Source organism: Diprion similis, chromosome 5 (genome assembly GCF_021155765.1).
Source record: "Diprion similis isolate iyDipSimi1 chromosome 5, iyDipSimi1.1, whole genome shotgun sequence".
Lineage (NCBI taxonomy): Eukaryota > Metazoa > Arthropoda > Insecta > Hymenoptera > Diprionidae > Diprion > Diprion similis.
The window spans coordinates 2962639-2989586 of record NC_060109.1 but is presented as its reverse complement, the minus strand read 5'-3'; the positions used below and the strand labels follow the sequence as shown (position 1 = coordinate 2989586).

Here is a 26948-nt window from a genome sequence, read left to right as displayed (position 1 = left end):
ACATTGACTATAAATTACTAATAACAGACAGTGATTTGAACGAATAGCGGTTAACATAAAATGATGATAATAATTCGACCGTTGCTAGAGAAACGTGAATGTACTACGTCATACGAAATAAGTTTACTTTTGACAGAAACAATTTGACCCTGGCACTAATCTTTCGCAACGTAAAAAAAATTTAAATAATTTGGAAAGTCTTGAAAAAATTACAAATTTTTGATCGAAAGATGTCAAAATCTTCAAAAACGTCAATAAGAAGCTTTAGAAAATATGGATTGAGGTATGCAAAGAAATGTTAGCGAGCATATATGCATGTTTTATAGGAGGTTATTGGAGGGATCAGGGTATAACTTTTGATAAGTATAATCCACATATATATATATATATATCATATCAAATTATAATCACTTTAAAGACGTTTTCGTACAATGTCTTCATTTTAAATTATAACATGTCAAAGTGAGATGTCTATACTCTTATTATAAATTTATATTATATATTCGCATATAGTAATCATTTTGAACTATCGCGTTTTTTCCAGGTATAAACATTCCTCTATAATTCCGATTTTCGTGAGAACGTAATAATCTCACAAGCAACTTTGTTTAATCAAAACATGCGCAATAAAAATGACCTTTTTCCGACATTTTTAAATGTTTTACAATATTTAAACAATCTGCAATTTTGGTAACGAAATTTGAGAGAGTTTTTGCGCGATCCTGAAATAATATCTAGATATTTTTTTTAGATTTTTAGAACTCATTTTTGCAAGCAAAATATCACGTTTTGAGTGAATTTCACCCAGTGTGACCATTATGTGATTCTACTGAGGTGTGATTGACTAGGGTTAAAACAGGAAAAATCTAAGAATCTTCGTAATCTTCTAAAGCCATATAAATTTTCTGTTGCGACATCAATTCGAATTTTCATGAGAATAAGATAATTCCTCATACAAATTTGTTTAAAACAGGAGAAAAAATAAGGATCTTAAGAACCTCCTAAAGCCTTACAATTTCTGTTGCGATATCAACAATCACGACGAAGAGACTCGCTATGATAAGCGAAATCTACCATTCTCATCTTCTCTAATGGTGTTATCGCCAATTCAAGAATCCCCAACACTCAAGTTCCGCTATCAATTTACCGAACCAGCAGTAAACGCACGGCGAAAAAGTAAACCGAGGTCAGAAGAATGGAATCTAGGTGAAAACCCAGGCTCGAAAACGCGCGGACCATTATTGTGGTACCAAGAGGATGAACTTGAGGTTGCCAAAAATCAATTTTGGTCTGAAAAGCAAAAATTGTACAATGAGGAAGCAGATAAAAATGCACTCATTGGAGAGAAAAAAGGTATACTCCACACAGGAATCAACTAATTATAAGGCGTCCGTTGAACATTCTGGCTCTTACTTTTCGTTCCGCGGTCGTAATCATACATACATAAACAGATTTTTACGTTACTATAACATCTAACTTGACTTTTAACAGAAGGAATATTTATTGTCTGAAGTTCACCTAATTGGCAACTTTTTCCTATAGTCAAGGCAAAAATGGGTTCAATGAAGGTTGTTACTGGTCCACGATGGTATCAAGATCTCTCGATTCCACAAGTATGAGTTACAGTTTCTTCTTTTATCACTTAATCACCTCAGGACCACCAGGAAGTAAGAGTACCACTGATAGCATATATTTTCTAAATGGCATAAGATGAAACAAGTACTGGCACTCGAAGCCACCATGACAGCTGATTATGAGGAGACGATAACTGTTAGAACGCAAAAAGCTCTTGCGATCATTGGCGTAACATCTACCTTTTGTCGAATTGATCCTCCAGTTATAAAAAAGTTACAGCGTAGAACTCAGCTTCAGCCGGTTCAATTCTTGCGAGAAATTTATAGAAGAGTTACTGGGCAGTATTTCGAGGAAGAAGAGTACAGTTAGTTACGATAGAATATTTCTCTATGCTATGTTTTTTATTTTAAATATAACAAGTAATACTTGCAGTTACTGAATAAACAGAAATAAAAATATTTAGGAGATATGATTATTTTTCTCAGTTACACAGAAAGCATAAATTTTCATTTATTATTCGCTTATGTTTTGACTTGTACAAATGTTGGTAATTTTTTTTAGAGAACGATAAATAATTTCAGAAAAATGATTTTATTTTAGAAAAGACTTACGACTGTAATGAGAGAATTATTCTATCAGCAATTGCATTTTTGACACTGCCTGATGCCGTATTGGAGTTGAACAACAGGTTGCCTCCTATTTCAGAATCAGTATTTCCTCCAAAACGTAAACTATTTTTACCCTATACTATATCACGAAATTGTACTAGACATAGCATGAAGGACAGATCGTTTATCCTTGATTTTGAAAAAACCGTTTTACAGCTTTACCATCTCAAACGCCACCGCGTGGTAATAAAGTTTATAAATCACCTTATATGGAGCCGCTCTCTTTGCCCCCTGACTGGGCAAAGTATAGAACATGCTTGGATAAATGGCGTGCAAAGTGCAAAGTCATACCAAGGCCTAGAATAATTTTACCACAATTGAAAAAAGATAAACCGAACGATCGTCTCGACTTTGGAAATAAAACGTACAGTCAGGAAAAGTTTGAGGATGTTTTACCCTCTCAAAACGAACTACCTCCAGAAAATGGCACTAGCTTAACGGAAGCTAACGTTAAAGGTTTGAAAACACCGTTTGATTTCTCTACTCCAACACTCCAGGAGAATCATAAGCAGACGTTCGACTTCACATTCTCGGGATTGGGAGAAAAATCTGGACCGGTGAATTATGAAATATGCGGTATAAAAATTTCACCTCATTGTTAAGTAATAGTTATTAGACGAAACTGTGAAATTGTTGATTTGCAGGGTAAATGTTCGTAATACAAGACTCTAGATCGTTATTCAATGCTATTATAGGTACTCTGAAACCACCTTTTCCGAAAAGGAAGTCATGGCTAGGGGAGAAGGAAGCTCATTACATAGTATCGGGTATATCGGAGCACGAGAATCCCCCAACATGTCCGGTTACGTATGTGATGACGGGAATTTCTTGCGTCACTCCAAACAACAGCGACGAACAGTTTTTTGCGGAATTAAAACTTGGTGATGGCCCAAAACGAGTTTACCCCACGGGTAGAAAAAATTTATCCAAAAACTGGCAAGAATGGTTACAAGACGCAGATGAACAATTTTTGGAGGTGGAAAGAGAGGCGAATAAGATTATAAAAAGTGTCGAAGCAACGATGAGACTTGTCATACCCAAAGGACGTTGCGATGCATGCTGCTCTTGCAGACAAACAAGAAAAACTGATTTAAAATCACGCTCAACAAAAACTCCTTACATGGTGATCGACAGTATTGCAGAAGGTGACAATCAGAACAGATACATTATCGGATCTCTGGCCATGCATTCGCCAGGTCCTAGTCCCACAGAATCAACGGTGAACCTCTTAGAAGTAGTCGCGTCTAAGGAGACGGTGCAGAAAAAACTTTTGATAAACGGTATCACAAACGACAGTGGAGAAACGACATATTATATATCTGGTGTCACACAGGAGACTCAGCACATTCCGAGAAGAACAATTGTCGCAGAACATCTTCCGAAACCGCTACGGAATGTTCCGCCATGTGCTTGTACCATTGAGCAGATGTTTAACGAAGAAAAAACACCGAGTGGAAGTGGAGATGATATACCTCAAACGAAGAAGGAAGGCGTTTGTTGCGGACATAAATACCGGCCGAATGAACCGCCCGCTATCACGTGTAAAAAATATCCTGGTGACAGATCTTGCAGGCGAAATCCGTTCGATAATAAGCTGAAGAGAGCTATGCTATCCAGAACCGAAACCTTGTGCTGTGATGAAGCCGATGGGCCGTCAGAAAAGAAGAAAATGTTTACTCTGCCGGCTTTTGCGCCGTGTGGAGACGAAGATGGTATGGCGATTTGCGGGGGACCGTGGGGTGCGAAGAATATTCCCGATCCGAAAGTCATTGCTGCGAGAGAGGCTGAGGCAAAACAGATATTAAAAGCACCTCCGTGTGGAGATACACCTGGTAGAGCAGTTTGCGGAGGTCCTTGGGGCGCGGTGAATCCCTCACCTAAAGTGCGCAAGTCGGGAGACGATGAAGAAGAAGACGAGGAAGATGAAGATGAAGAGAGTGAAATGAAAGGCGACCAGTTGAGCCCGAGGGAGCAAGCAAAACTAGCAAAAGAAGCTAAAGCAAAGGCAGAAAAGTTAAGAAGGGAACGATTAAAACGTGACAACCTTTGTTCGGCGAGATTTGAAGACGAGCTTAGTGATAAAGCTGACGGTAAACGATCCATGGTAAAAGAAGCGCCACCCGTCTATTGTGACTTTGATAATCAATGGAATAGAATGCGAACAGCTCCCACCACAAATCCATGGCACAACGAGTATGAAAAGTCTCTGAAATTAACACAAGCAGTGAGATTATCTTCCAACGATCAAGAGATCAAGACACGAGGTGATAAGGAGGGAGGAAATTCGTTGAAACGAAAGCAAAAAACGGAGGGCCCTACTGAATCAAATTGTTCTAGGAAGAATGAATCTCTGAAAGAGGATACAAACAATATCAGATCCAATGTCAAAGGACACGGCGTAAAGACAAAAGATAATGTTGAAGTGATTTACAGTGGTAAACAGGTGACAGAAGGTCAGCCTCGTTTACTCAATTCGAATGCAGTTACCAATGGTCAACAATCTAATGCCAAAAGCGGAGTTCTGGCAAGTGAATGTGTACGAACTAACTCGCTTACTTATAACAAAAACCGAATAGATTCTTCGGAAGAAAGTCGAACAACTCGTAAGGCCAAAAGTTTAAAAAGTGCCAACGTCTCTTGTACAGAAAAAAAATCACAACCGACGAAATTTGCTAAGTCCAAAAAGATAGAAGATGTTGATAATCGCAAAAGAAAGCGAGCTCAGAGTTCCGAAAAAAGTAACGATGGTAGGAGTAAGCGATCGATGAAAAATGATTTCGAAAACGAAAAAGACAAGGAAAGGTTAAAAAAAATTACAAAGGTTCAAAAATCACCCCCCCAAAAAACTTTCAGGCATGAGCGTGACACCACGTTCAAAAAACATAAAACTAAAGTAACTCCTGGCTCGTCCTCATCAGCTCCACAGGCTCAGGCAGTTTCGAGAGTTGGCAAAAAATCTGATGAGTACAAAGTAGCACCTGCAATCATTCCAAATGAACCACGTATGCCTTGTCAAAGACAGGACACACAATCTGATAGCGAATCGGATAATTGTGGCTGTTCAGACGACGGGGAAACTAGTATGAATAACAAAAGCCGTAAAGAAAAAGAGGGACCATTTGGGTGGAGAACTAAATCCCAACAAGCACTTCCACGAGAAAAGACTTTGGTATACCTCGTGGAACCACCTGATCAAGTCGATATGGTAAAAGTAAGAGAAGGCGGGCGACCATGTAAATGCAGAGAAAACAGAAACAAGAAAAAAATTCTCATTTACAATATTGGAGGAGCAGTGAGCGTTTCAAAGGGTGGAAGGAAAAATGATCGGCCCCAGCTCATAGAAGGAGTAACTTACGTAACACCTCCACAAAGCCCTAGAAACAGCAGTGAATACATCCCTGAGTACGAACTCTTTGAATCTCCCTACAAAATGTGCGAGCGAAAAAGATCTGACCAGGATCTAAAATATATAGATGAAATCTCGACTCCCCAAGGTCTGTCGCCAAAGAAAGAAACTAACAAAGAATCGTGTGCGTGTCGCGATAAACGTGAAGAGTGTATTGTAGAGAATTTACCTGACAAGGAAAAAGACCAACGCACAGATGACTCAAAAGCAAAGACACGGTCTTCGGCTCTGAAGGATGACGGCTTGATTGACTTCTTTACTAGCTGTCAGGACGCGGTACCTTGTTGGTTGAAGTGCGCGAAGTTTTCAAAAGCTGGTTGTTGCGCGAAGCCAAAATTGTTACAGGTGAAAAAGCCTGTATGTGAATGCCGGTACGAGAGAAGGGTGGTAAAAAGAGAAGAAGAGAAGCAAAAATGGTTTGATCGCCAACAGCGTTTAAGAGCAGCGAAAAAACAGCCGTACATGCAGGTTGCAGGAACATCGAGGCCAATGGGGCATGACACGAAGCTCATCATTTCATCAGTAAAAAAAGTTCTGCGAGACGGCGAGTTCATTCCAGAATCCCAGTACTGCGTTAGTGGAGTGGCAGAAAATTATGCTATGGGACCTCCTCGGCATATTGTTCCTGGTATTACGATGCAGAGTCCTTTGGTCACCCCTGAACCCAGCAAACCAGATATTCTTTGCATGTGTGGACACAGACATTGGTCTCCGACAGACATTACGGCAGGTGGATTGGCACCGGAAGGTCTTGCCCTGCGGGCAATAGACTATCCGTGCAGAGGAAGAGAACAACGGAAGGAGATTCCGAATGATATTGGTGGAGGCATGGAAGAGTCACTGAGCATTGATGATAGTAGTAAACCTTACGTGGCCTACCACAGCTGCGCTGATGGTGGCGGAGGTCGTAGCTCGATTGCTCAAAACGGTGGACAATTGCATGAGATGAAGAAATGCAAACTGAAGGTTAATATTGGTGAGAATGAAGTTCGCAACGCAAACCGTGATGTGGAAAGAACGAAGTTAGGTGCGAAAAAAATTACACAAAGTCTGACTGAAGAAGTAATGAAGGAAACTACTCAAGCGAGCACTAGTAAGAATAGGAGTAACGTGAAAAAAACGATTACAACGAGAAGTGAAGAATTTGAAAATGCGGAAAAGCAGCAATATCATTCACAAAAAATTGCATCATCCACAAATAAGACTCCGGAATTAAATATAGACCCTACTCAAGGTAATTCGGAGCAGGATAAATCAACTTCAGAAACTAAAAGAGATTTATATGAATTGATGAAGGTAACTATGCGCGCTTTCTACATTTCTGCTCAGACACGATGAAACTGAGGATAAAATTTCTTGAAAATGAGACGTTGTTGTGACCAAACTGATACAATCCTAATAAATAAAGAATGTTACAGGATGAATTGCAAAAGATGGCCAGCGAAGATTTTATTCTAGCTAAACTACCTGAGTGTTGGTTGATACCTCAGTTGAGATCCTGGATCGAATACCGAGAAGGAAAAGTCATCACTGACAGGATGAAAAGTATGATATTTTTTTAATATCTCAAACGCGTTCAACCATCTTAATGGTGATATTATTTTACTTCCATTATTTTCAGATAAATTGTGCGACGTTTCGAGAAAAAGATGGGGCATGATGCAGCAAACCAAGAAACCCAGTATTCCGCCACCATCATTGCAGTTAACTCCGTTTGAAATTGCTACAATGACTTTTGATAGAGCGATAGAAATGAAAGAAAAGGTAATCCTTCTTTCAATAAATAAAATACCGTTTTAATGGTGCTAAATAAACCAAGCCCTACACTTATTGCCGTTCAAGATCATCCACTTCTACGTAACTAAGATGCGTGGTTGCATAGTCCGTTGGTTGACACACTGTTAAATTTAAATTGCGTCTATAGCTTGAAAGAAAGTTTACGTAATCTTATGTTTTGATCAGACTTCAGTCATCAAAAGAAAGTACTACAGTCAACTACGTAAGATGCGTGTTTGTGAAGCCCGTTCATATTGGCCTACAATGGAGTTTGGAAAGTTCCCGAGCCTCAGCTTTAAAGAAGCGTACTTCACTTACATGGCCGGAAAAGAGGCTGATGGACACGTATTCAGGCCGTGGAAATTAGAAGATTCTAAAAATCATTAACAGTACTAACTATCAACTGGTATATGGAAGTACCCTTGCTTCCTAACTGATATATAGTAATTGGTAGTATTAAATGAGTGATCATATTATTCATAGGCCAACTAATAAGCTATATATCCATAATTCTCCTACAGTTTATATTACTGCAAACATTCGGTGATATTTTCGAATAACTTTACCCGTTGTCACATGAGAAGTGCTTGTAAATTTTCCGTAAATGATTGTCATAATCTAATGATTGTAAATAAGTAATACACAAATCTCCAATAAACATAAAACTGATACGAAAAACGAGAACAATACATTGTGGGGATGGACAATCAGTTATATCCGAGGAGTTAATCACTCTTGAAATCTGTTAGTTTGTAAGAAATCAGAATTAAAGCAAACAGATTATATTTAATTCGCGATCAGATTATCAGATGATAAAAGAAACGTCACTGTGGCTCTGCATTCGATTGGTGTAACAGTGAAGTAATCTGAGGGGATAAAACAAGTGTGGATTTTATATCGAAAGATTAGGTCCTGTACATAAATAATTGTAAAAAACGCTATTTTTTAAACTTTTTTCTTCAATTTATCTTACACGGCAATTTTTCAGATCCTGGCCTGAACTCTTGTCACCATAATCGTGTTGAAAAATTGCCAACAATTGATCATCAAAATTTTCGAAACGATTTTTTTAAAGATAATTAAGATTTAAAAAAAGCCTACAATTTCGGTACAGAAGCGGTCGAGTGAATTGTCAACTATTGATCAACTTGTTTCTAAGAACATTTCCTAGTGTAATTTGATATTAAAACCGTCGTCTAACTTCACAAATTATATACGTACTATGCTTGTATTTTTTGGGTATTGATCGAAGTAGCAATTAGATCAAAATTTCAAAGAACCAATTTGTTGTCTAACTCAAGATTTGGAAGGATCGAAATTCCACAAATCTTCAATCACTTTACCGAGGGCACTGAACAATTACCTCAGAAACTTGGAACATATTTAAATCACCTGAAATGTTAATAATTCGTGAATGCTATCTCATCGATATTATGACCCTTCGGAAGTTCAACCTTGATCATAGGTAGATATATTGTACATTTTTTTCGCCAATACACCACAAAATTAATAAAGACGCGCAGATAATATTTAACTGGTCTAATGAAAAGGTTGAAAGCAAAACACGCATCTTTTAATAACATTCGCTTTTCATTTCCATTTTGAAGACAACGGAAATATGGAAAATGATAATAGTATGGCGCATACGAAAACTTGGAACCAATTGTTATTCATTTTTTCCCTTATTTTCGGTATCAAAAGTGCGTGTACTCACGTCCTTCTGCCTTTGCTTGAGGAATTTAATTGGATCGAGGAAAAACGATTATGTATTAATCATTTGCTCATTCAATTGTTAACATGCAATATACATTCTCCATCATTAACGTACGGGAATGATATATCGAATTTTTTATTCCATCAAAAATTCTAGGGTTGATAACGCCTAATGAGAGAAGTTTTCACGATGTTCGTTAATTTCTATCGTTCATGTGTTATGAATATCTGAATTTTATTTTCGAAAATTCACAACTTCTTGAAAAATTCTCTAATCTCATTGCATTTACTGGCACAGTTTCATGAAACCTATCGTACCAATGGGAAAGTTTTGGGACCACGATTATACCATACTTCGATAAACTTATACACATTTGTAAGTATAATTTTATTTCATCCATAAAAATGCATAAAAAAGAGGAACAAGTAAACGTATTACTTTAGTTTTATAGTCGTATTTGTTAAAAATACATACATGCTCCACTATTACCATCAATATTCACATTGTTCATTAGAGTAATGATCAAACGTATCGTTACAATTGATCGACAATCGTTGAGGAGAGAAATACGTATAGATGTATCATCTTAAGCTTGATATAGTTCTTCAAAAGATACAGATGTGAGTTAATATTCGAATTTTTCATATTATGTTGTGATGTACTCAGGTGAAATAATAATTAATATAATACGAATCACATTCAGTCAGGGTTTATTGATGCTCATAGTTTACAGGTCGAACTAAGACTGAGGTCACTTATACCTAGGATGAGAGAACGAGTAAATTCGTAGCTATTCATGAGTTCCAATCGTACCAATATAATACATTACAATGTTAAAGATAAAAAGTATAAGTTGCAAACATTTGAAACCAAAGGAAAGAAAAGAATAATTAAACATATCGTATTACGATTGATAGTCAAGTATCTAACGATCGTTAAAAAAAGAAATAAGTATAGATATATTATTTTATACTCGACGGTTATAACCATTAAAACAATCGTGAAACTATTCCAATGCGAGTTATTAATTCTGTTTTCATTATGTGTTAAAGAAAAAAAAAAATAATAAGCAATAACTATTAAACACTGAGAAAAAATTAAACGCATCATGTTACGCTTGACAGAACAACAGAACTAATAACCGTTTAGAAAAATAACGATTAAGTAAAAGTATTATTTTAGACTTGACAGTTGTAGATGTTAAAATAATACGTCGATGCCTTGGAATGTGAGTTAACCTTGGCATGTTCTTCGATTGTGTCCTAAAAATGAAAGTAATACTCAATTAGTACTGCATCTTACCAACGATATTGATTTTTTTTTTTATCATGAAGTAATTGGTAAGGTTCTCTTACCTGAACCACCACAGTTGCCACACGTATAACTACGACCACCCCCTCCGGAGTAAGATGGTGATGGAGATGAGAATGACAGTGAAGGATATGAATATGAAGGTGAGGGAGGTAAGGACGAGTACGAAGATCTGAAAGCGGCGAATGACGAAGTACTGTGACGGCCGCAAGTTCTACTGTTGTGACCTGACACAAAAAAGTAAAAATAGTTTAACTTCTCCCATCTTGACTAGTGATATTGATCACAATCAATATGATAATGATAGTTGGTAAAGATATCTGAGACTATACCTTCATTGCCACAGGTGCTGCATCTGGGAGAGGCTCTTGCCGAAGGTGTTGGCGTTACATAATTGCGGGAACACGTTGATCTATTATGACCTGCAGATCAACAAATTTTTAAGACATTAATTTTATACATGATCTATAATACGCGTTATCATTACACTGTAATACCTTCTCCTCCACACAATCCACATGAATATGATCTGGCAGGAGTACTCATAGCAGCAGGTTTAGGCGTTGAAGCAAGTGATTTCAATCGTGGGCATGTTGTTATGTTGTGTCCTAAGTTTACGAAACAATTTTTATATACATTGCAAAATCATACCTTGTTAATTAATATATGTTTGATTATACCTTCATTGCCGCATCCTCCGCATTTATATACCTTTGGAGTTACAGGTAGGTAACTTTCGAGTTTCCACGCGGAAACAGCTGGTTTATTCATCTGACAAGTCGTTCTGTTGTGTCCTTAAAGTTAAAAGAAATTTTCCGTTTCATCATTTTTACATGTTATTGATTGATTCGACTTTGTTTATACCTTCTGCACCACATACTCCACATTTATGCAACTTTTTCGGAATTTCAATAGCTCGCGCAGGAGACTTCGACGCAGAAGTAACCGATTCATTCAGTGGACAAGAAGTTCTGTTATGTCCTGAAAATTAAAACCAATTTTCAAGTTACATTGTGAGTTACATGTTGTTGTTCATTTTGTCTAATTGTTTATACCTTCGTTACCACATGCTCCACATTTGTATGACTTTTTTGGGATTTCAATAGCTCGAGGAGGAGACTTCGACGCAGAAGTGACTGATTTATTCAGCGGACAAGAAGTTCTGTTATGTCCTGAAAATTAAAACCAATTTTCAAGTTACATTGTGAGTTACATGTTGTTGTTCATTTTGTCTAATTGTTTATACCTTCGTTACCACATGCTCCACATTTGTATGACTTTTTTGGGATTTCAATAGCTCGAGGAGGAGACTTCGACGCAGAAGTGACTGATTTATTCAGCGGACAAGAAGTTCTGTTATGTCCTGAAAATTAAAACCAATTTTCAAGTTACATTGTGAGTTACATGTTGTTGATCATTTTGTCTAATTGTTTATACCTTCGTTACCACATGCTCCACATTTGTATGACTTTTTTGGGATTTCAATAGCTCGAGGAGGAGACTTCGACGCAGAAGTGACTGATTTATTCAGCGGACAAGAAGTTCTGTTATGTCCTGAAAATTAAAACCAATTTTCAAGTTACATTGTGAGTTACATGTTGTTGATCATTTTGTCTAATTGTTTATACCTTCGTTACCACATGCTCCACATTTGTATGACTTTTTTGGGATTTCAATAGCTCGAGGAGGAGACTTCGACGCAGAAGTGACTGATTTATTCAGCGGACAAGAAGTTCTGTTATGTCCTGAAAATTACAACCAATTTTCAAGTTACATTGTGAGTTACAATTTGTTGATCATTTTGTCCAATTGTTTATACCTTCGTTACCACATGCTCCACATTTGTGTGACCTTTTGGGAGTTTCAGTGAGTTGTGCAAATTTTGATCCAGAAGTGATCGGCCTGTTCAGCAAGCAAGTTGTTCGATTATGTCCTGAATTATTAAGACAATTTTTATTTATTGCATCAACGCTACTTATTTCATCTGATAAATTCGGTACCTTCTTTACGACAAATGCCACACTTGTATAGTTTTTTATGAATCGGCGTAGGTGGTGGAGTGTTAAGATGCGTCAATGGATGCATTGAATTCTTGTATCCTGAAAAAATTCTATTATTAAATGTACTAGTAATGTGTGATTATGATATATTCATGCATTCATAATATTTTGTTACCTGGTTCATCGTCTGATTCATAAGGCACTCTCTCGTAATCGAACTGCTGATTAGAGAGCGGCAATTTGCTGTAGGTCTCAATCAATTTTCTTGATTGATCCTCTACCAATGCTTCTTTTTGCACAATTTGTTCACTCTGATTTGTCGTAATATCCAGAGTATTTGATGGATTATCTTGGCTCCTAATTTCATTAGGAATTTTCTCTTCCTGGACATCATCTGGTTTTCCACTTTTGACGGCGTCACTTTTTGCTACACTGTTGTCATTTTTATGAGGATTTATGCCAAATTTTACCAGCAAAATATCAATGAGTTCACAGCTCAAGTCATTCGTGTGTTCTTTTATCTCAATCTTGGGTAATTGATCAATAACATCGATGAAATCACTCACAGCATCGATGATTATTTTTTCATCCAGCATCTTCTCAACATTATTTTCCTTCAATCTTGAGAGTAAATTGCTGGTAAAAGTAGTACTGAGTGATTTTTTATCCTCTGATATTTTTTTCTCTGGTGAATTGTTGATGATATCAAATAAATCTTCGACACATTCCTCAATAGTATTAATGATCGCATCCTCATCATCAGCTTCAGAATGATCAATTGAAGCTTCAAATTCATCTTTATTGCCGTAAATATTCTCAAGCTTCGACCAAATTTCTCGCGTAGTTGCACAATTTTCGATTAATGGAAGCAGCGAGCTGCTGATATGCAATATCAATTTTGATTTAGCTATTTTATCCTCTTTCATCCACAATTCAGCATCCTTCGGTGATTTTTCGTTCTCTCCGACATAATTCCACAGGTGAGATACTCTTAACGAAGCTTCGGCTTTTATTCGCCAGCTTTTATAATTATCTTTCGTTAATGCGTCAAAAACCACTGCAGCTGAACCGTCCATCTTCTTCTTTGTTAACCAACTGAAGAAGCTTATTCTTGGGAATCCCCGAACACAATATATGACTAGAACCGCAATCTCCCAGGAAGGAAAAACGGGGCGTATGAACGGGAAGGAAGAGGGGCGTATGATGCCGGTGACGCACTCTTTGCCCTCTCTTTGTTACACACTTCACATTACTCACCGAACGCTATAAAACTGTTGTGTCCTTCGAAGATAACGCTGCTAACCACATACTGTACTATCTGCCACGGATTGTCCAATTTTTGTTAGAAAATCTTATTTGAACTGCTGTGAATTAGGATTATAAGATTTCCTTCGTTTATTGCACTAATCGTAATACATGAGGTGCGGCTAGAAATGTCATTTTTAACCATTTATTTTTTTTTAAGCACGGTGACACCAAACCCTTAAGCCAAGATTCACACTTGGGACAAACGTTGAATCTTAACGGGATATGATGGAAATCCGTGGCAGGTCCAGAATAGTCCTTAAGACGGAAAATCGTATATCGGATATACTACGGATCCCCAAATGTTCACCTATGCGACCGTCTTGAGGATGTTTAAATAATATATTCTCAGTACATCTGCAGATATCTTTGGACACTTCAGAACGCCTTCTAGGATTTAATGAGGCTATTATTAGTACTCAGGAATATTTCACAAAAACCGCTACAGATTTTCAAGGGGAAGGGTGAATAAAGTAGGTCGATTAGCAATCATCAAAAACTCGTATTAACGTTCGTGAACCAGTAATTTATTTTTCACATATACATATTATGTATTAATAAACGCAATCTGGACTGATCAAATATGACAATTACAGTCACGTAGTCTGTACACTTGTGTGCAGTGATCTTGAGACGACAGGCCATGGAGACTAGAGTACGACAGGATATAGTCGGAGTACACCGAAGCTCAAAAACAAACTGTAATATAGCGCCCGTTTCAGGGTCACTGCACACAAGTGTATATTTGCGATGTTAAATCCTATGAAATATCATAAATATGGTTCGAGCAAGATCAAAATAAAAACAATTAATATCACAGCATAAGTTTGACATTTATATGTCAACCACGCATTTCTCGCTTTAAACTAAAACAATAAGATTCATGCAGTACGATGGGGTTCAAGTGATTCCCTGAAATATGGTTCAGGAAACATAAAAATAAAATCAAGGCACATATCAAAGAATAAATTTGACAACTATGTGTCAACTACGCATTTCGTGTATTAAACTAAAAATATTAACAAGATTGATGTAGTACAATGGACTGTATAATTATTGTGTGCAAACCACTTCAAGAGAAAAAAAACTATATCTAACAAAAAACACGCGGCGTCTAAAACGCAGAGTAACCTTTACCTTCAATTGCAACCAAGTAATAATATCCGTTCAGAATTTATATACATACTGGCCCTAACACACAAAAAATATAACAGAATGATAAGAAGTTTGAGTTAATCAGTACTTACCACTTTCTTGTCGAAGTTTCCGTCATGAGATCACAATATTCACCATCTTACGGGCTGGCACCCAAAATCCGCGCGTGGTCCGCGTGGTAGCTCACGCAGGAACGGGTCCGGCAACGGCGAATTGTGATCGATATCGATTCCATCCGAATCGCAGAATCTACATCGCCGCACGAAGTATTATGCCTGATATTGTTTTTAATGTTTTTGAATTTTGATTGCAGCTGAACGAAAAATACAACGTACGTGAAATTAAACATTACGATACAGTTTATGGTTTTGTTCACAACAGGTGGGATGCATCTTAGAGTTGAAACAATAATATATATAAAAAATCGCAATCCCAATCCAAGCGAGATGAGGATTAGACCTTAGTTGAATTGATCTGAAGAGCCACATATATATTTTATACACATTATGACAAATTCCGAAAAATATCATCGATGTATCCGCTATGTGATATCCTACCAGCATATCCATGATAAATCGAATCACGTGCCGGACAAATTATAGATATCCATGAGCAACATATACGTATCTTCGATTTTATAAATATCTCCGGAATATTATATAGATCCTGGACATATATTGCTATTTCCAGTACATTCAAGGTACATTATGGGACGCACTTCAGATGTATAATGGATATCCCCGCGATGGGTTATTCATTTTGGATATCCTGAACATGATCAAGATATCTTACATGTCCTGGACATATAGGTTGAAAGAAAGTCGACATAATCTTATGTTTTGATCAGACTTCAGTCATCAAAAGAAAGTACTACAGTCAACTACGTAAGATGCATGTTTGTGAAGCCCGTTCATATTGGCCTACAATGGAGTTTGGAAAGTTCCCGAGCCTCAGCTTTAAAGAAGCGTACTTCACTTACATGGCGGGAAAAGAGGCTGATGGACACGTATTCAGGCCGTGGAAATTAGAAGATTCTAAAAATCATTAACAGTACTAACTACCAACTGGTATATGGAAGTACCCTTGCTTCCTAACTGATACATAGTAATTGGTAGTAATCAATGGGTGATCATATTATTCATAGGCCAACTAATAAGCTATATATCCATAATTCTCCTACAGTTTATATTACTGCAAACATTCGGTGATATTTTCGAATAACTTTACCCGTTGTCACATGAGAAGTGCTTGTAAATTTTCCGTAAATGATTGTCATAATCTAATGATTGTAAATAAGTAATACACAAATCTCCAATAAACATGAAACTGATACGAAAAACGAGAACAATACATTGTGGGGATGGACAATCAGTTATATCCGAGGAGTTAATCACTCTTGAAATCTGTTAGTTTGTAAGAAATCAGAATTAAAGCAAACAGATTATATTTAATTCGCGATCAGATTATCAGATGATAAAAGAAATGTCACTGTGGCTCTGCGTTCGGTGGGTGTAACACTGAAGCAATCTGAAGAGATAAAACAAGTGTGGATTTTATATCGAAAGATTAGGTCCTGTACATAAATAATTGTAAAAAAATGCTATTTTTTTTACTTTTTTCTTCACCTTATCTTAAACGGCAATTTTTCAGATCCTGGTCTGAACTCTTGTCACCATAATCGGGTTGAATAATTTCCAACAATTGATCATCGAAATTTTCGATATGATTTTTTTTAAGATAATTAAGATTAAACAAAGCGTACCATTTCGGTACAAAAGCGGTCGAGTGAATTGTCAACTGTTGAACAACTTGTTTTCCAGAATATTTCCTAGTGTAATTTGATATAAAAACCGTTATCTAACTTCACAAATTATATACGTACTATGGTTGTATTTTTTAAATTTCAAAGAACCAATTTGTTGTCTAACTCAAGATTTGGAAGGATCGAAATTCCACAAATCTTCAATCACTTTACCGAGGGCACTGAACAATTACCTCAGAAACTTGGAAAATATTTAAATCACCTGAAATGTTAATAATTCATCATCATGTATAAAATAAACAAAAACAATAATCTACCGACAAGGAAGACATACAATACGAAGCTGGAATCGGAGATTAAACGTAAATTTACAGAACAAATAAAAAAAATTCATAAAACGTTTTTCTCAAAATACTTTTTCTGACACGGTTGGCATGATAACTCATACAGTTTTCAATATTTTTTGATGCGATTTTTTTCAAATATTCGATATCGTTTTCTCTATTATAGTATGTCGAGTCGGATTTTTGATATTTTGATTTAAATATTTTATAAAAATAATAAAAGTGTAAAATTTATGACGTAAAACGCATACTTTTGTTAAACTGCCATAAATTGCTAAACATTTCGAAATTTTAAATTCCGGCTCGAAATACTATAACTGCAACGTTATTTTACAACAATTTTGTGTCGACCGTGGAGCAACTATTTTTTTACAGTGTTGTGGAAGACGTGATTTTTTGTATAGGAATTTTTGCAAAAGCAAAGTGAATCAAATATTTTTATAAAGTTTACATACCAAAAAACAATGTGTACAATTTATTGTTATTAATTTTTATTGTTATCACTACTAAAAAAAATTTTCTTGTAGCGCATTTTTGGCGTTGCCAGACGCATGCAAGATCTTAAGTATTTCAGTGCTAACAATGGTACTTCCAGAATTTTGATCACACCCGCGTAGTGATACTTGGTCTACATGCACAAATTAGGGTTTTTTCCACTGAGGTGGGTCTCCTTGTGAGTGTGGTGTAGGCATACATTACTGTGTATTGGTTGCCTAGTATCTGGAGCTATTCCGTGGATGTTTTAAATATGACTTGTGGGAGGTTGAGTTTTTGTTTGTAGTTGTATGCTATTTACTTATTAATATTGATTATGATTATTTTAAAAGTTACACAGATGGTTATTTAATACTAGGTGGTTATGATAATGTTTCTTGTTTGGTATTCTTATTGCTTTACCTCACAAGATTATCCCTTGAGCTAGCTTATCTACGGCGCTCCGTTATCGTGTGGTCGGCAGGTATGTCCTCCCCCCAGTAATCGGCTGCATGGTTCCGCAACAGGAATTTGTAAGCTGTATGTGCCTCCAATACGGCGTTCTAGGGATTGTTCTTTGATTTATTCTAGGGTGACGTTGACGTCTAACTATAATTCAAGACCCGTGTATTGATAGTAAAAAAGTAGGCCACAGTTACCAATCTCGTTTTGATCTAGATTGCACGTAGTTTATGGCCATTAGCGTCTCAGTTGCTATTTTTCTGCTAGTTTTGTGATAATTTGTTATATGTTGTATCTTTTTTTGTAAACATCGAATACACATAATGTCTAGTTACGTTCTAACAAGAAGTGTCGTTGGTGCGACAAGTATGCTGTTTATATATTAGTAGATTATATTGTACTTTTGAAAATATTTATTAACAAAACATAACCTATTCAGAGAAATTTTATTTTATAGAAAAAATATTATGGCGTACTTTATATCGACCGATACACGAAGCCGCTGAAAATCAGCAGATTTCAAACGAGGAAACACAACCAGACCTTGTAAGTTGTCTCGATCGCTATCTTTGTATTCTACATACTGTAATATTTTGTTCAGTTTAGGAAATTTAAAGATAAGAAAAAACTTATTTTTTTTTAATGCTAATATAATCTCTTTTTATAGCCAGTGCAGTTGCAACAAAATCCGTATCAGAAGCCGCGAGTCCAATGCATTTTGTGCAAGCACAATATAGAACCAGATTATAAAAACGTAAGACTGCTCTCCCAGTTCCAGAGCCGTTACACCGGGCGTATTTATGGGCGCCACATAACTGGTTTGTGCAAGAGTAAACAAGCAAAAGTTGAAAAAGAAATTCTGAAAGCACAAAACGCTGGTTAGTACCATATATTTAAATACCTCGTATCATTATGCAAGATCATTAGTAACATAAGTGCTCAGTAGAGATTAAGTAGTTTCAGCTTTTCTCAGATCCCTCAGAAACCAAATTCCAATTTTTCATAGTTTTATGATGTAAGAATTAAATACATCTCTTTTGAGATGTATTTGTTCTACATTACTCAGCGAAATACATTCTTCCTATCCAGCCTGCCGAAATACGTTCATTTTTGTAGGACCTGTGGATGTATTCAGGTACATAGACTCAAGTCGAGTAATTTGATTAGCACTGCTTTAATTTTGCAAACATTTGATCAATATGTTAATGGCTAACTTTACATTATATAGCCTCAGTGAATATATTATAGTAATTTATAATAAGGGTTCTCTTTGGTCCCTTTCGTGTTCAATCATTGTATCATTGACTTTGATTATCTCTCCAATGTTACTTCACTTAATAAAAATACTTCTTTCATATGTTAAAACATAGGTTTCATGGCTTACTACTTCAAGGATGTGACGTTCGTGAAGGATCCCCAGCTCTTTGATCCGGATCATCCATTCAGGCCTCATAATTTTTGAGCAACAGTTAACACAATTTTAAGAAATTGATGACCAGAGTTTGTCAGTTTGTATGAAAATATGTAAATAAATAGTGTTGTTGTAGCACAATATGCTGCTGTATAACAACTCAATACAGTCGACAGATGGTTAGTTTTCACATGAATATGTCGTTCACAAATCTTTTCATCCTACCCATCTCATGGATACAGAGAATCACAACAATACACATCGGTCTTTATACCATAAAGTCACAATCTTCGACTGAATATTGAACCAATTCTGGAGGAATCCCTAACTGCTCCAAAAGTTTTGACATGCTTACAGCAGTCCCACTGTGGCAGCTAATATCTTTCTGGAATTGTATAAGCGCTTCTTGACAACCTCGCAGCCATCTTTCCGTAACATCATTTAAATCATGTGCCTCATGCTGAAAACAGAAATATGCTTATATCTTTATATACATAAGATTATGTACCTAATGCAATTATTATATTAGAATATATATTTCAAGGATCAGTATAAAAAAGGGAGCAAATGAATTGCCTAAAAATGAAAGGATGTTATGAACTTGAAACTATTACAATACGACATTATTCAAATTATCGGGTAATTTTACTTATTCCAAATGATTTTTTTTCTTAAATAGTTAAAATTTCTAAAATTCTGAAACTAATAATTTTAGAAACACAGACTCGGTCAAATTTTTCTTTGTTCTACTAACTACAGTTAAACTTTTGCAACTAGTACAGTATATGTAACAGTGTACAGAAGTGTGAAAATACTTTTCAAACATATCTCTTTTTGCGCAAAGGAATAGGATTCCAAAATCTGACCTTTTTATTGTATAACAATTGACGTTTCACACTTTCTAATTGTTGTTTCTTTGCACAGATTCTATCTTTGATTTGCTTAAGATCATCCTCAGTAATCGATCTCTCTTTGCTGCACTCTGATGATGCGTGTTCATTTTCTAAGCAAATTTTTTTGCCCAATAAACGCGGCTGACGACTTATCCTCTTCTCCGGGGTCCATGAGCTTGTATTGTAATAATGATCAATATTTGTACATTGAGAAAGTTGCAATTGAAGTGCAACATTCAATGGTTAATTACGATGTGTACCATCGACAAAAAACTCACCAAGAAGATCCAACGTTCGAAACCTTGACACGTTTTTCGTTGAGATCGACTTTATTACATGGATTGAGAACTGTATGCAAGGGTGATCGAAAGGGTCGATTTGCAGCCTTGCTATTTCTCAATGGAGAAGGCGTATTTAATCCGTCCCTTCTGTCCATAATAACAAATCACTTCTATCCTGCAAATCACATTAATTAAGATCAATACAATATCGGCTTTCGCTATTAAAGTAAAATTATTGGAACAGTGTAAACAACAAATTGCAACATATAAGACTTTACAAACCTGAAAGTCGAGACAATACATCGGCAAGTCTACCAAATTCCCTTCGATTTCGCAGTTGAACGTTTGTATTTATGTTCTCTGTGATCCACGATGCGATCATTATGATCAAAACAGTCTTACCACGTGGTTCAAGCATGGTACTTTTTAAACTTCATTTTTCGTAGTTCGTGGATGAAGAAAAGCGCACTCGATTCGAAATCATGGCTCGATATACCTATCGAAATATGAGACTGAAGTTAGTAACGTTAATTGACGTAACAAAACATCAAGAAGAAAATCATTTTTGCGCAATTCTAGAATGTCTGGCAAGGAGTCGGCTTTTCAAAATAAGAGTATGTTTTGTTGACCACGGTTTACTAAATTTTAGACACTCCTAAAGATGCAAAGTAACGATTTTTCCTAAACAAGCATAGTTACAGTAATGTTATTCCTTGACCCTCATTCCGCAAATTACTACCCTATTAGCTATCTTCAAGGAAGCAAGAGATAATATAAAGCATTGTGCAACAGTAAAATCGAGAAATAGTTCATCAGAAGATTTTTTGGTATATGTTTGTCTTTTCGATTTAATCATATCCTACCTCACACCTATCCTACGTCGATATCGAAAATAAATTCGCATCTAAAATCATTGAATTTGTTATTAATCATCTGAATGCATCAAGAATCGTTTACTGAAGATCGCTAAAAACAGCGAACCAGAAGTATTCTTTTGAAGTAAGCGAAAGACCGTCAAGGGCGCAACCGACTCGCTTACGGGACTTCAATGTTAATTGTTTCAACCCTCGCCAAGTTTCATAAACGCCATTCAACTAGCTGTCTTTAGCAATCATCAATCACCGCAAGAATGAAAGTTAATGTTTTCAGCTTGATATTGAGCATTTCAAATCATTGCAAGAACCCTTCATCATCTCTGATATTATCAGGCAAAAATCGCAGCTATCGCAATTTCACATGCATCGCTGGATAGAAATACCTAAAAAGATTTAATCCTACGCAACAATAATGTCAGAAAATTCGTCTCTGTCATTGAATTATCACTTATTACTGGAGTAAGTTTTCTAGCGTTATTTACGCACGAAACAAAAAAGTTCTCTAATATTATTGCTCGGCATTGTAGAGAATTAGGTTTTGAAAATGAGTGACATTGTACTCAGTCGATAAGTACTGTTTATAACATCCTCTCAAGTTGAATTGTTCCGATAGCCTTTTCACCATCTGATACCCGAACCCGATAAACAGCCCTGGTGAAAATGATTTCTACGATTTTCACCGGATTTTTAGGACAATTCGGTACAAAAAATTGTTTTCACCCAAAATTGTAAACATGCATATAGCGTTGACTGAGGATATATTCCTCAGTCAACGCATATAGTGTCTTATAAAAACTTGTAGATTTTCATGAAAATTTGTAGGTTTTCAGTAAGAAAAAGATACAAGCTAGTACTATTTTCAAAGTAAATTAACAATTCTGCACGAAAAACTATGCATATATACAATTTTGTACGAAATAATACGGATTGTTTCAATTTCTGTAAAATTTCGTAGTAGCAGAAATTTTCACAAGGGAGGCGTTCGTTCCACTCGCCACTCTATTTCAGTGGTCATATACCTCCATGATCGGAACTAGTAACATCGAGATAATAGATAATACTAAATTAAGGAGTGGGGTCATCTTTCATGCGTAACATTCAACCCGTGCGTTCAACTCCATGCTACTTCCTGGAGGGAGGAACATGCGGTTGGTCAGAGGGAGGGGGGGGGGGGGAATCTGTTCATCATGGTTACGTGGTATGCATACCTTACATACCTATATACGCGTCATACGTAGCAGTGCGCGTGTAGAAAACTCAAATACCAACTGATACTAACGGCCTGCTGCCTGACGTTTCTCCTTGGCATGAGCAGCACTTCCCCGCTTTCTAAACATTCCAAACGTTATAGTTAAGTTCATGTAGATTAAATTCTTTTTTATTTTCATTTGAAAAAGTAGGAAATTTGTATTGGTTACCGGCAAGGCGAATAGGAAGTAAGGAACAATGTCTCTTGCAACAAAAAGTGAGAAAAAGAACTTGGAGTTCGTTTTTAAAAGCCTTTTTTCCGGCGGTAAGTCCTGCAAATGTCAGATATTGAGTGATGGATATTTGTAAATACACTACGTGGCTGAATAATTATCACACGAACTTCAGTGTAGAACGTCACAAATGTTTATCGTTTATAATCTTTGTATCTTTGTAATAACCACATTGAGGTTTGTTGTGACTTATTGACTGTAGTAGCAGTCTTTTTTTTAATCTGTAATTCGTTTGCGAGCAGTACAAAACGGCTTGTTTTTAACGTAAAAATGAAGTCTGTTGGGTTTCTTGAAGTCTCTACAATTGCATCTTTGTGTCAGAACTTTGGTCCAGAATTTCCAAGGAAATTTGCATCATAATTTAATAAATACTTCTAAAAAATATATGCATATATCAGTTTCGCTGATCATAACACAAATTGATATTACACCCAATTTTTCTACATTCCCCTTAAATTTATGTCATTTTTCAAATCCACAGGTGTTGCTGGTATGTGTTCGAAAACTGCGGTTGCACCGTTGGATAGAATAAAAATATTGTTACAAGCGCACAGTCAACATTACAAGCATTTAGGTAAAGTATTCGCCAAGTTCAATTGGCGAGAATCGATTCTATGTGATAAAGTATTTATATTTAAAATATTTATCCATAAAATAACAATTCTCTGCTTGGGTTGTGTGTTAAAAAAAAAAATTTGTAAACTTTGTTTGGCAGGCGTTTTTGCTGGACTAAAAGAAATAGTTCAACGTGAGGCTTTTTTTGCCTTGTACAAAGGAAATGGTGCCCAAATGGTCAGGATTTTTCCTTATGCTGCGACACAATTTACTGCCTTCGAGATATACAAAAAGGTAACGCCTAGTATGAACTCATGAATTCTTCATAATTTTTTTACATTCCATTGAGATTTTCACTGTTTGGTAGATACTATTTTCATCTTCATAACATGAAAAGGTGTATGAAATATTGAAAACAAATACATTTATTTCTTTGAATAAAACCTCATACAATGTGGGGGGAAATTTATACATTACATTCATTTAAAAAAAAAATTGTTAAATTAAGTAGGAAAAGTTTCTTCAAAGTAGCATATTTTTACTTCTCAATTTTTTAGTTTTTCGAAGTAATTATTTGATCAGAATTGGTGAATTATTTGGAAAGATAAAAAACAAAATTGTTTTTAAGAAAATTGAGGCAAATGCTGTCGCGAACTCTGTAGTGAACCTTTATCAATATTTTTCACAATACGCAATGATATTTGAAATGAACAGAATGAATATTTGAATCGTGTAACATGATGTGCAGGGATTAATAACTCTTGACAGTATTTAGGAGCATTACTGGGTAATCACACCCAATTAGATAAATTCCTGGCTGGTTCAGGAGCTGGAGTAACCGCCGTAACTTTGACGTATCCACTTGACACCATAAGAGCGCGTCTGGCATTTCAAGTCACCGGAGAACATGTTTACACCGGAATAGTGCATACGGCTGCTAGTATTTTTAATCAGGTAACAAGGAGACTTCAACGTTAATTATTTTACAAAATAGGAAGTGCAAAATCAGTTTTCTTTACAAAAGAGATCTAGGATTTTGCCAATTTGGAACTGCCGTTAATCGAATGAAATAAAAAAATCATACTTTGATGCATCAAAGTTGTTGAAGTACTTTAAAGAAAAAGAAGCCTGCAGCTTAATTTTTCCCGAATATCCCTTTAAAACTTTGAATTCGATGACAAGGAAATAGAATGCTTCACTTTTTTTTTCGTTTTCCAATGAACTCACAACCTTCATCCGACTATAAATCTGATTTTAGGAAGGTGGAATCAAAGCCTTATACAGAGGATTTATGCCTACAATATGCGGAATGGTTCCATATGCAGGCTTGTCATTTTACTCTTTCGAAAAGTTGAAGTTCTTCTGTATGAAGTACGCACCAACTCACTTGTGCAACAAGTGCAACAGAAATACTGGTAAATGGTTAATTTTATGATCCCAAACTATTAAATTCCTCCGTTTTCATAAATCAATGTATTTTCATTGTTCCTTAATTATCGATTACCCATACAGATTGGCACAAATTTATGTAAAATTAATGCAATCATTTTCTTATTTTTAAAGGCGGATTAGTCCTGACGTTGCCAGCCAAGCTGCTGTGCGGTGGCTTTGCAGGGGCAGTTGCTCAAAGCGTTTCTTATCCCTTAGATGTAACTAGACGGCGAATGCAATTAGCTATGATGAACCCGGACACCCATAAATTTGGGTAAATATATTTTATAATCAATACAAAGAGAGAGTTTTCAACGATAAAGGTAGCCAAGAAAAAATCAAACAATGGTGTATAAAAGATGTGCATACCATTACGAATCGATAATGTCCATGAACAAATAATATATTTAGTGAAAATGAAGTTTGCAATCTAGGCGATATGGTACACTTTTAGTAAGTTAGATACATTTTATTACAGGTCGGGAATGATTGCGACAATGAAACTTATTTATCTGGAAAATGGAATCATCAAAGGACTTTACCGTGGAATGAGTATAAACTATCTTAGAGCTGTCCCCATGGTAGCTGTAAGTTTTTCTACGTACGAATTAATGAAGCAATTGCTCGATCTAGATACAGGTATGAAGTTATAAATAAAAAATCAGTCAATTAGGGAGACTGTAGAATAATTGATTATTGTTGTTGGGGTATATTTTTATATTTTGTATATTACAAAAATGGATAATACATCTGTGAACAAGTTAATCCACAAAGAGTAGAACGGTATAAATGAATGTTAATATGAAAAGCACAATTGTTTATGTGAATTTTTTTGATTTGTATACAAAAAGTATAATACAGCAAAATTAGTAATATCTAAAGAGTCACGTGCGGGAACTGTATCAAATCTAAATTTACGGCTCTGAAAATATTATTGATGAATCTGAATATAGTAATAGGAAACAGAAACTTACTGAACAGAATATTCAAGCTCTCTTTCTGTGTAACGACTTTTCTAATTTGCTGGACTGAATTTTTTCACTATATTATTCAATGAAGTTTATGTAACTCTATCAAGTCAATAATGCTTCAAGAGTAATGGGGTCTTAAGACTAAGACACCGCAGTTGTGATTTGGGCAATATCATGAGTGAATCGATATTTGAGTTGTAACTCGACAACAAAACGTTACTCCAACATTGCCACAATAAATAATGTACCTGTTTAGTTATGCAGGAATTCTATGCTAAGAGAATTTGACAGCAATGAAAATGGTCATTAATTGTTGTCAAGTTAAATGAATAAACATACATTACCTATATCGTATATTGACGATTTTTCTTTAAGCGTTAGTCTTTAATCTTTATAGAATAACGGATTAGTATTAATCAAAGAACATTTGCTGCTTGAGAACTTATAATGTCAAACATTTGTCAAGCGGGTGTTTCAACATGTCAATAATTTATTGAAATAGGATTGTAAGTAAGATGCAAAATGGAATTTGCAAGTTCTTGCCCAACCCGAATAGGTGAATAATCATGACAAATTTTGAGATCTTGTTCCACTTGTTACGGTACTTATCATGTGGAGTTACCACAATAATAAAACTGACTTAGATATTGTTGAGTTATTACACCATACACTAAGACAAAAATTATGCAAACATCTATTTGATGTATCCGAATTCATGTTGAAAACAAGAGCAAAAAAACTGTTGGTAATTATAAAAATTAGTTTGTAGATAAATTATTATATGCTATTTGTATTTACCGATCATTTATATTATACAGAATCTTTTTTATTCATATACCTGTATATATTATTTTCGATCCCTTTTCATTTCTCGTCCATTTATTGCCGGTGACTGAAGATATATGTGCAACATCTATGCATTTTACAAGAGCCATATGTAACGAAAAACAAGATAATTGTAAATTTTTAATGTAAATATCTAAATCTGTTGTTAAATTTCACCAGCTATCCCAACTTTAATGAAAAAGAAGTCGAATCTTTTGAACTGACTACGTCAGTATGAAAAGTAATTATAGTTGGCAAGGGATTGTGATATTA

At 35.7% G+C, this 26948-nt stretch overlaps 5 protein-coding genes and 1 long non-coding RNA gene across 9 annotated transcripts; 3 read left to right on the top strand and 3 right to left on the bottom strand.

Annotated features, from left to right (window-relative positions):
* Positions 1-117: 117 nt before the first annotated feature.
* LOC124406379 lies at positions 118-8071 on the top strand. Its single transcript, XM_046881778.1, is given in 10 exon segments — positions 118-283; positions 974-1371; positions 1543-1613; positions 1687-1939; positions 2176-2432; positions 2435-2819; positions 2939-6945; positions 7068-7194; positions 7271-7413; positions 7612-8071. Coding segments are annotated over 10 exon segments (5895 nt in total). The 5' UTR covers positions 118-230; the 3' UTR covers positions 7813-8071.
* Positions 8072-10134: 2063 nt separating this feature from the next.
* On the bottom strand, positions 10135-20044 carry LOC124406388. Its single transcript, XM_046881789.1, has 10 exons — positions 20032-20044; positions 12626-13600; positions 12451-12549; positions 12270-12383; positions 11315-11431; positions 11131-11244; positions 10948-11058; positions 10783-10872; positions 10495-10677; positions 10135-10401 (listed from the first exon to the last, which is right to left on the bottom strand). Exons 2-10 carry the CDS (start codon positions 13524-13526, stop codon positions 10373-10375), a joined length of 1758 nt encoding a protein of 585 aa, XP_046737745.1. The 5' UTR covers positions 13527-13600; positions 20032-20044; the 3' UTR covers positions 10135-10372.
* LOC124406393 lies at positions 11530-11910 on the bottom strand. Its single transcript, XR_006929213.1, has 3 exons — positions 11888-11910; positions 11697-11813; positions 11530-11622 (listed from the first exon to the last, which is right to left on the bottom strand). It is a non-coding gene; the product is annotated as an uncharacterized LOC124406393 (long non-coding RNA).
* LOC124406392 (28S ribosomal protein S18c, mitochondrial) lies at positions 18184-19825 on the top strand. The gene is made up of 4 exons (XM_046881797.1): positions 18184-18318; positions 18410-18498; positions 18620-18830; positions 19323-19825. The coding sequence occupies exons 1-4, from the start codon at positions 18276-18278 to the stop codon at positions 19412-19414; spliced, it is 435 nt and encodes a 144-aa protein (XP_046737753.1). The 5' UTR covers positions 18184-18275; the 3' UTR covers positions 19415-19825.
* On the bottom strand, positions 19632-20922 carry LOC124406391. 4 transcript variants are annotated; one of them, XM_046881793.1, is made up of 4 exons: positions 20820-20922; positions 20535-20712; positions 20230-20431; positions 19632-19823 (listed from the first exon to the last, which is right to left on the bottom strand). In XM_046881793.1, the coding sequence occupies exons 2-4, from the start codon at positions 20690-20692 to the stop codon at positions 19632-19634; spliced, it is 552 nt and encodes a 183-aa protein (XP_046737749.1). In that variant the 5' UTR covers positions 20693-20712; positions 20820-20922. The 4 variants fall into 4 exon arrangements, with proteins under 4 accessions (XP_046737749.1, XP_046737751.1, XP_046737750.1 ...); XM_046881795.1 differs by having other exon boundaries at positions 20881-20907; XM_046881794.1 differs by having other exon boundaries at positions 20853-20884.
* Positions 20923-22698: 1776 nt separating this feature from the next.
* On the top strand, positions 22699-26575 carry LOC124406389 (graves disease carrier protein-like). Its single transcript, XM_046881790.1, has 7 exons — positions 22699-22925; positions 23375-23467; positions 23609-23742; positions 24217-24402; positions 24707-24863; positions 25012-25153; positions 25358-26575. Exons 1-7 carry the CDS (start codon positions 22859-22861, stop codon positions 25530-25532), a joined length of 954 nt encoding a protein of 317 aa, XP_046737746.1. The 5' UTR covers positions 22699-22858; the 3' UTR covers positions 25533-26575.
* The last annotated feature ends 373 nt before the right edge of the window (positions 26576-26948 follow it).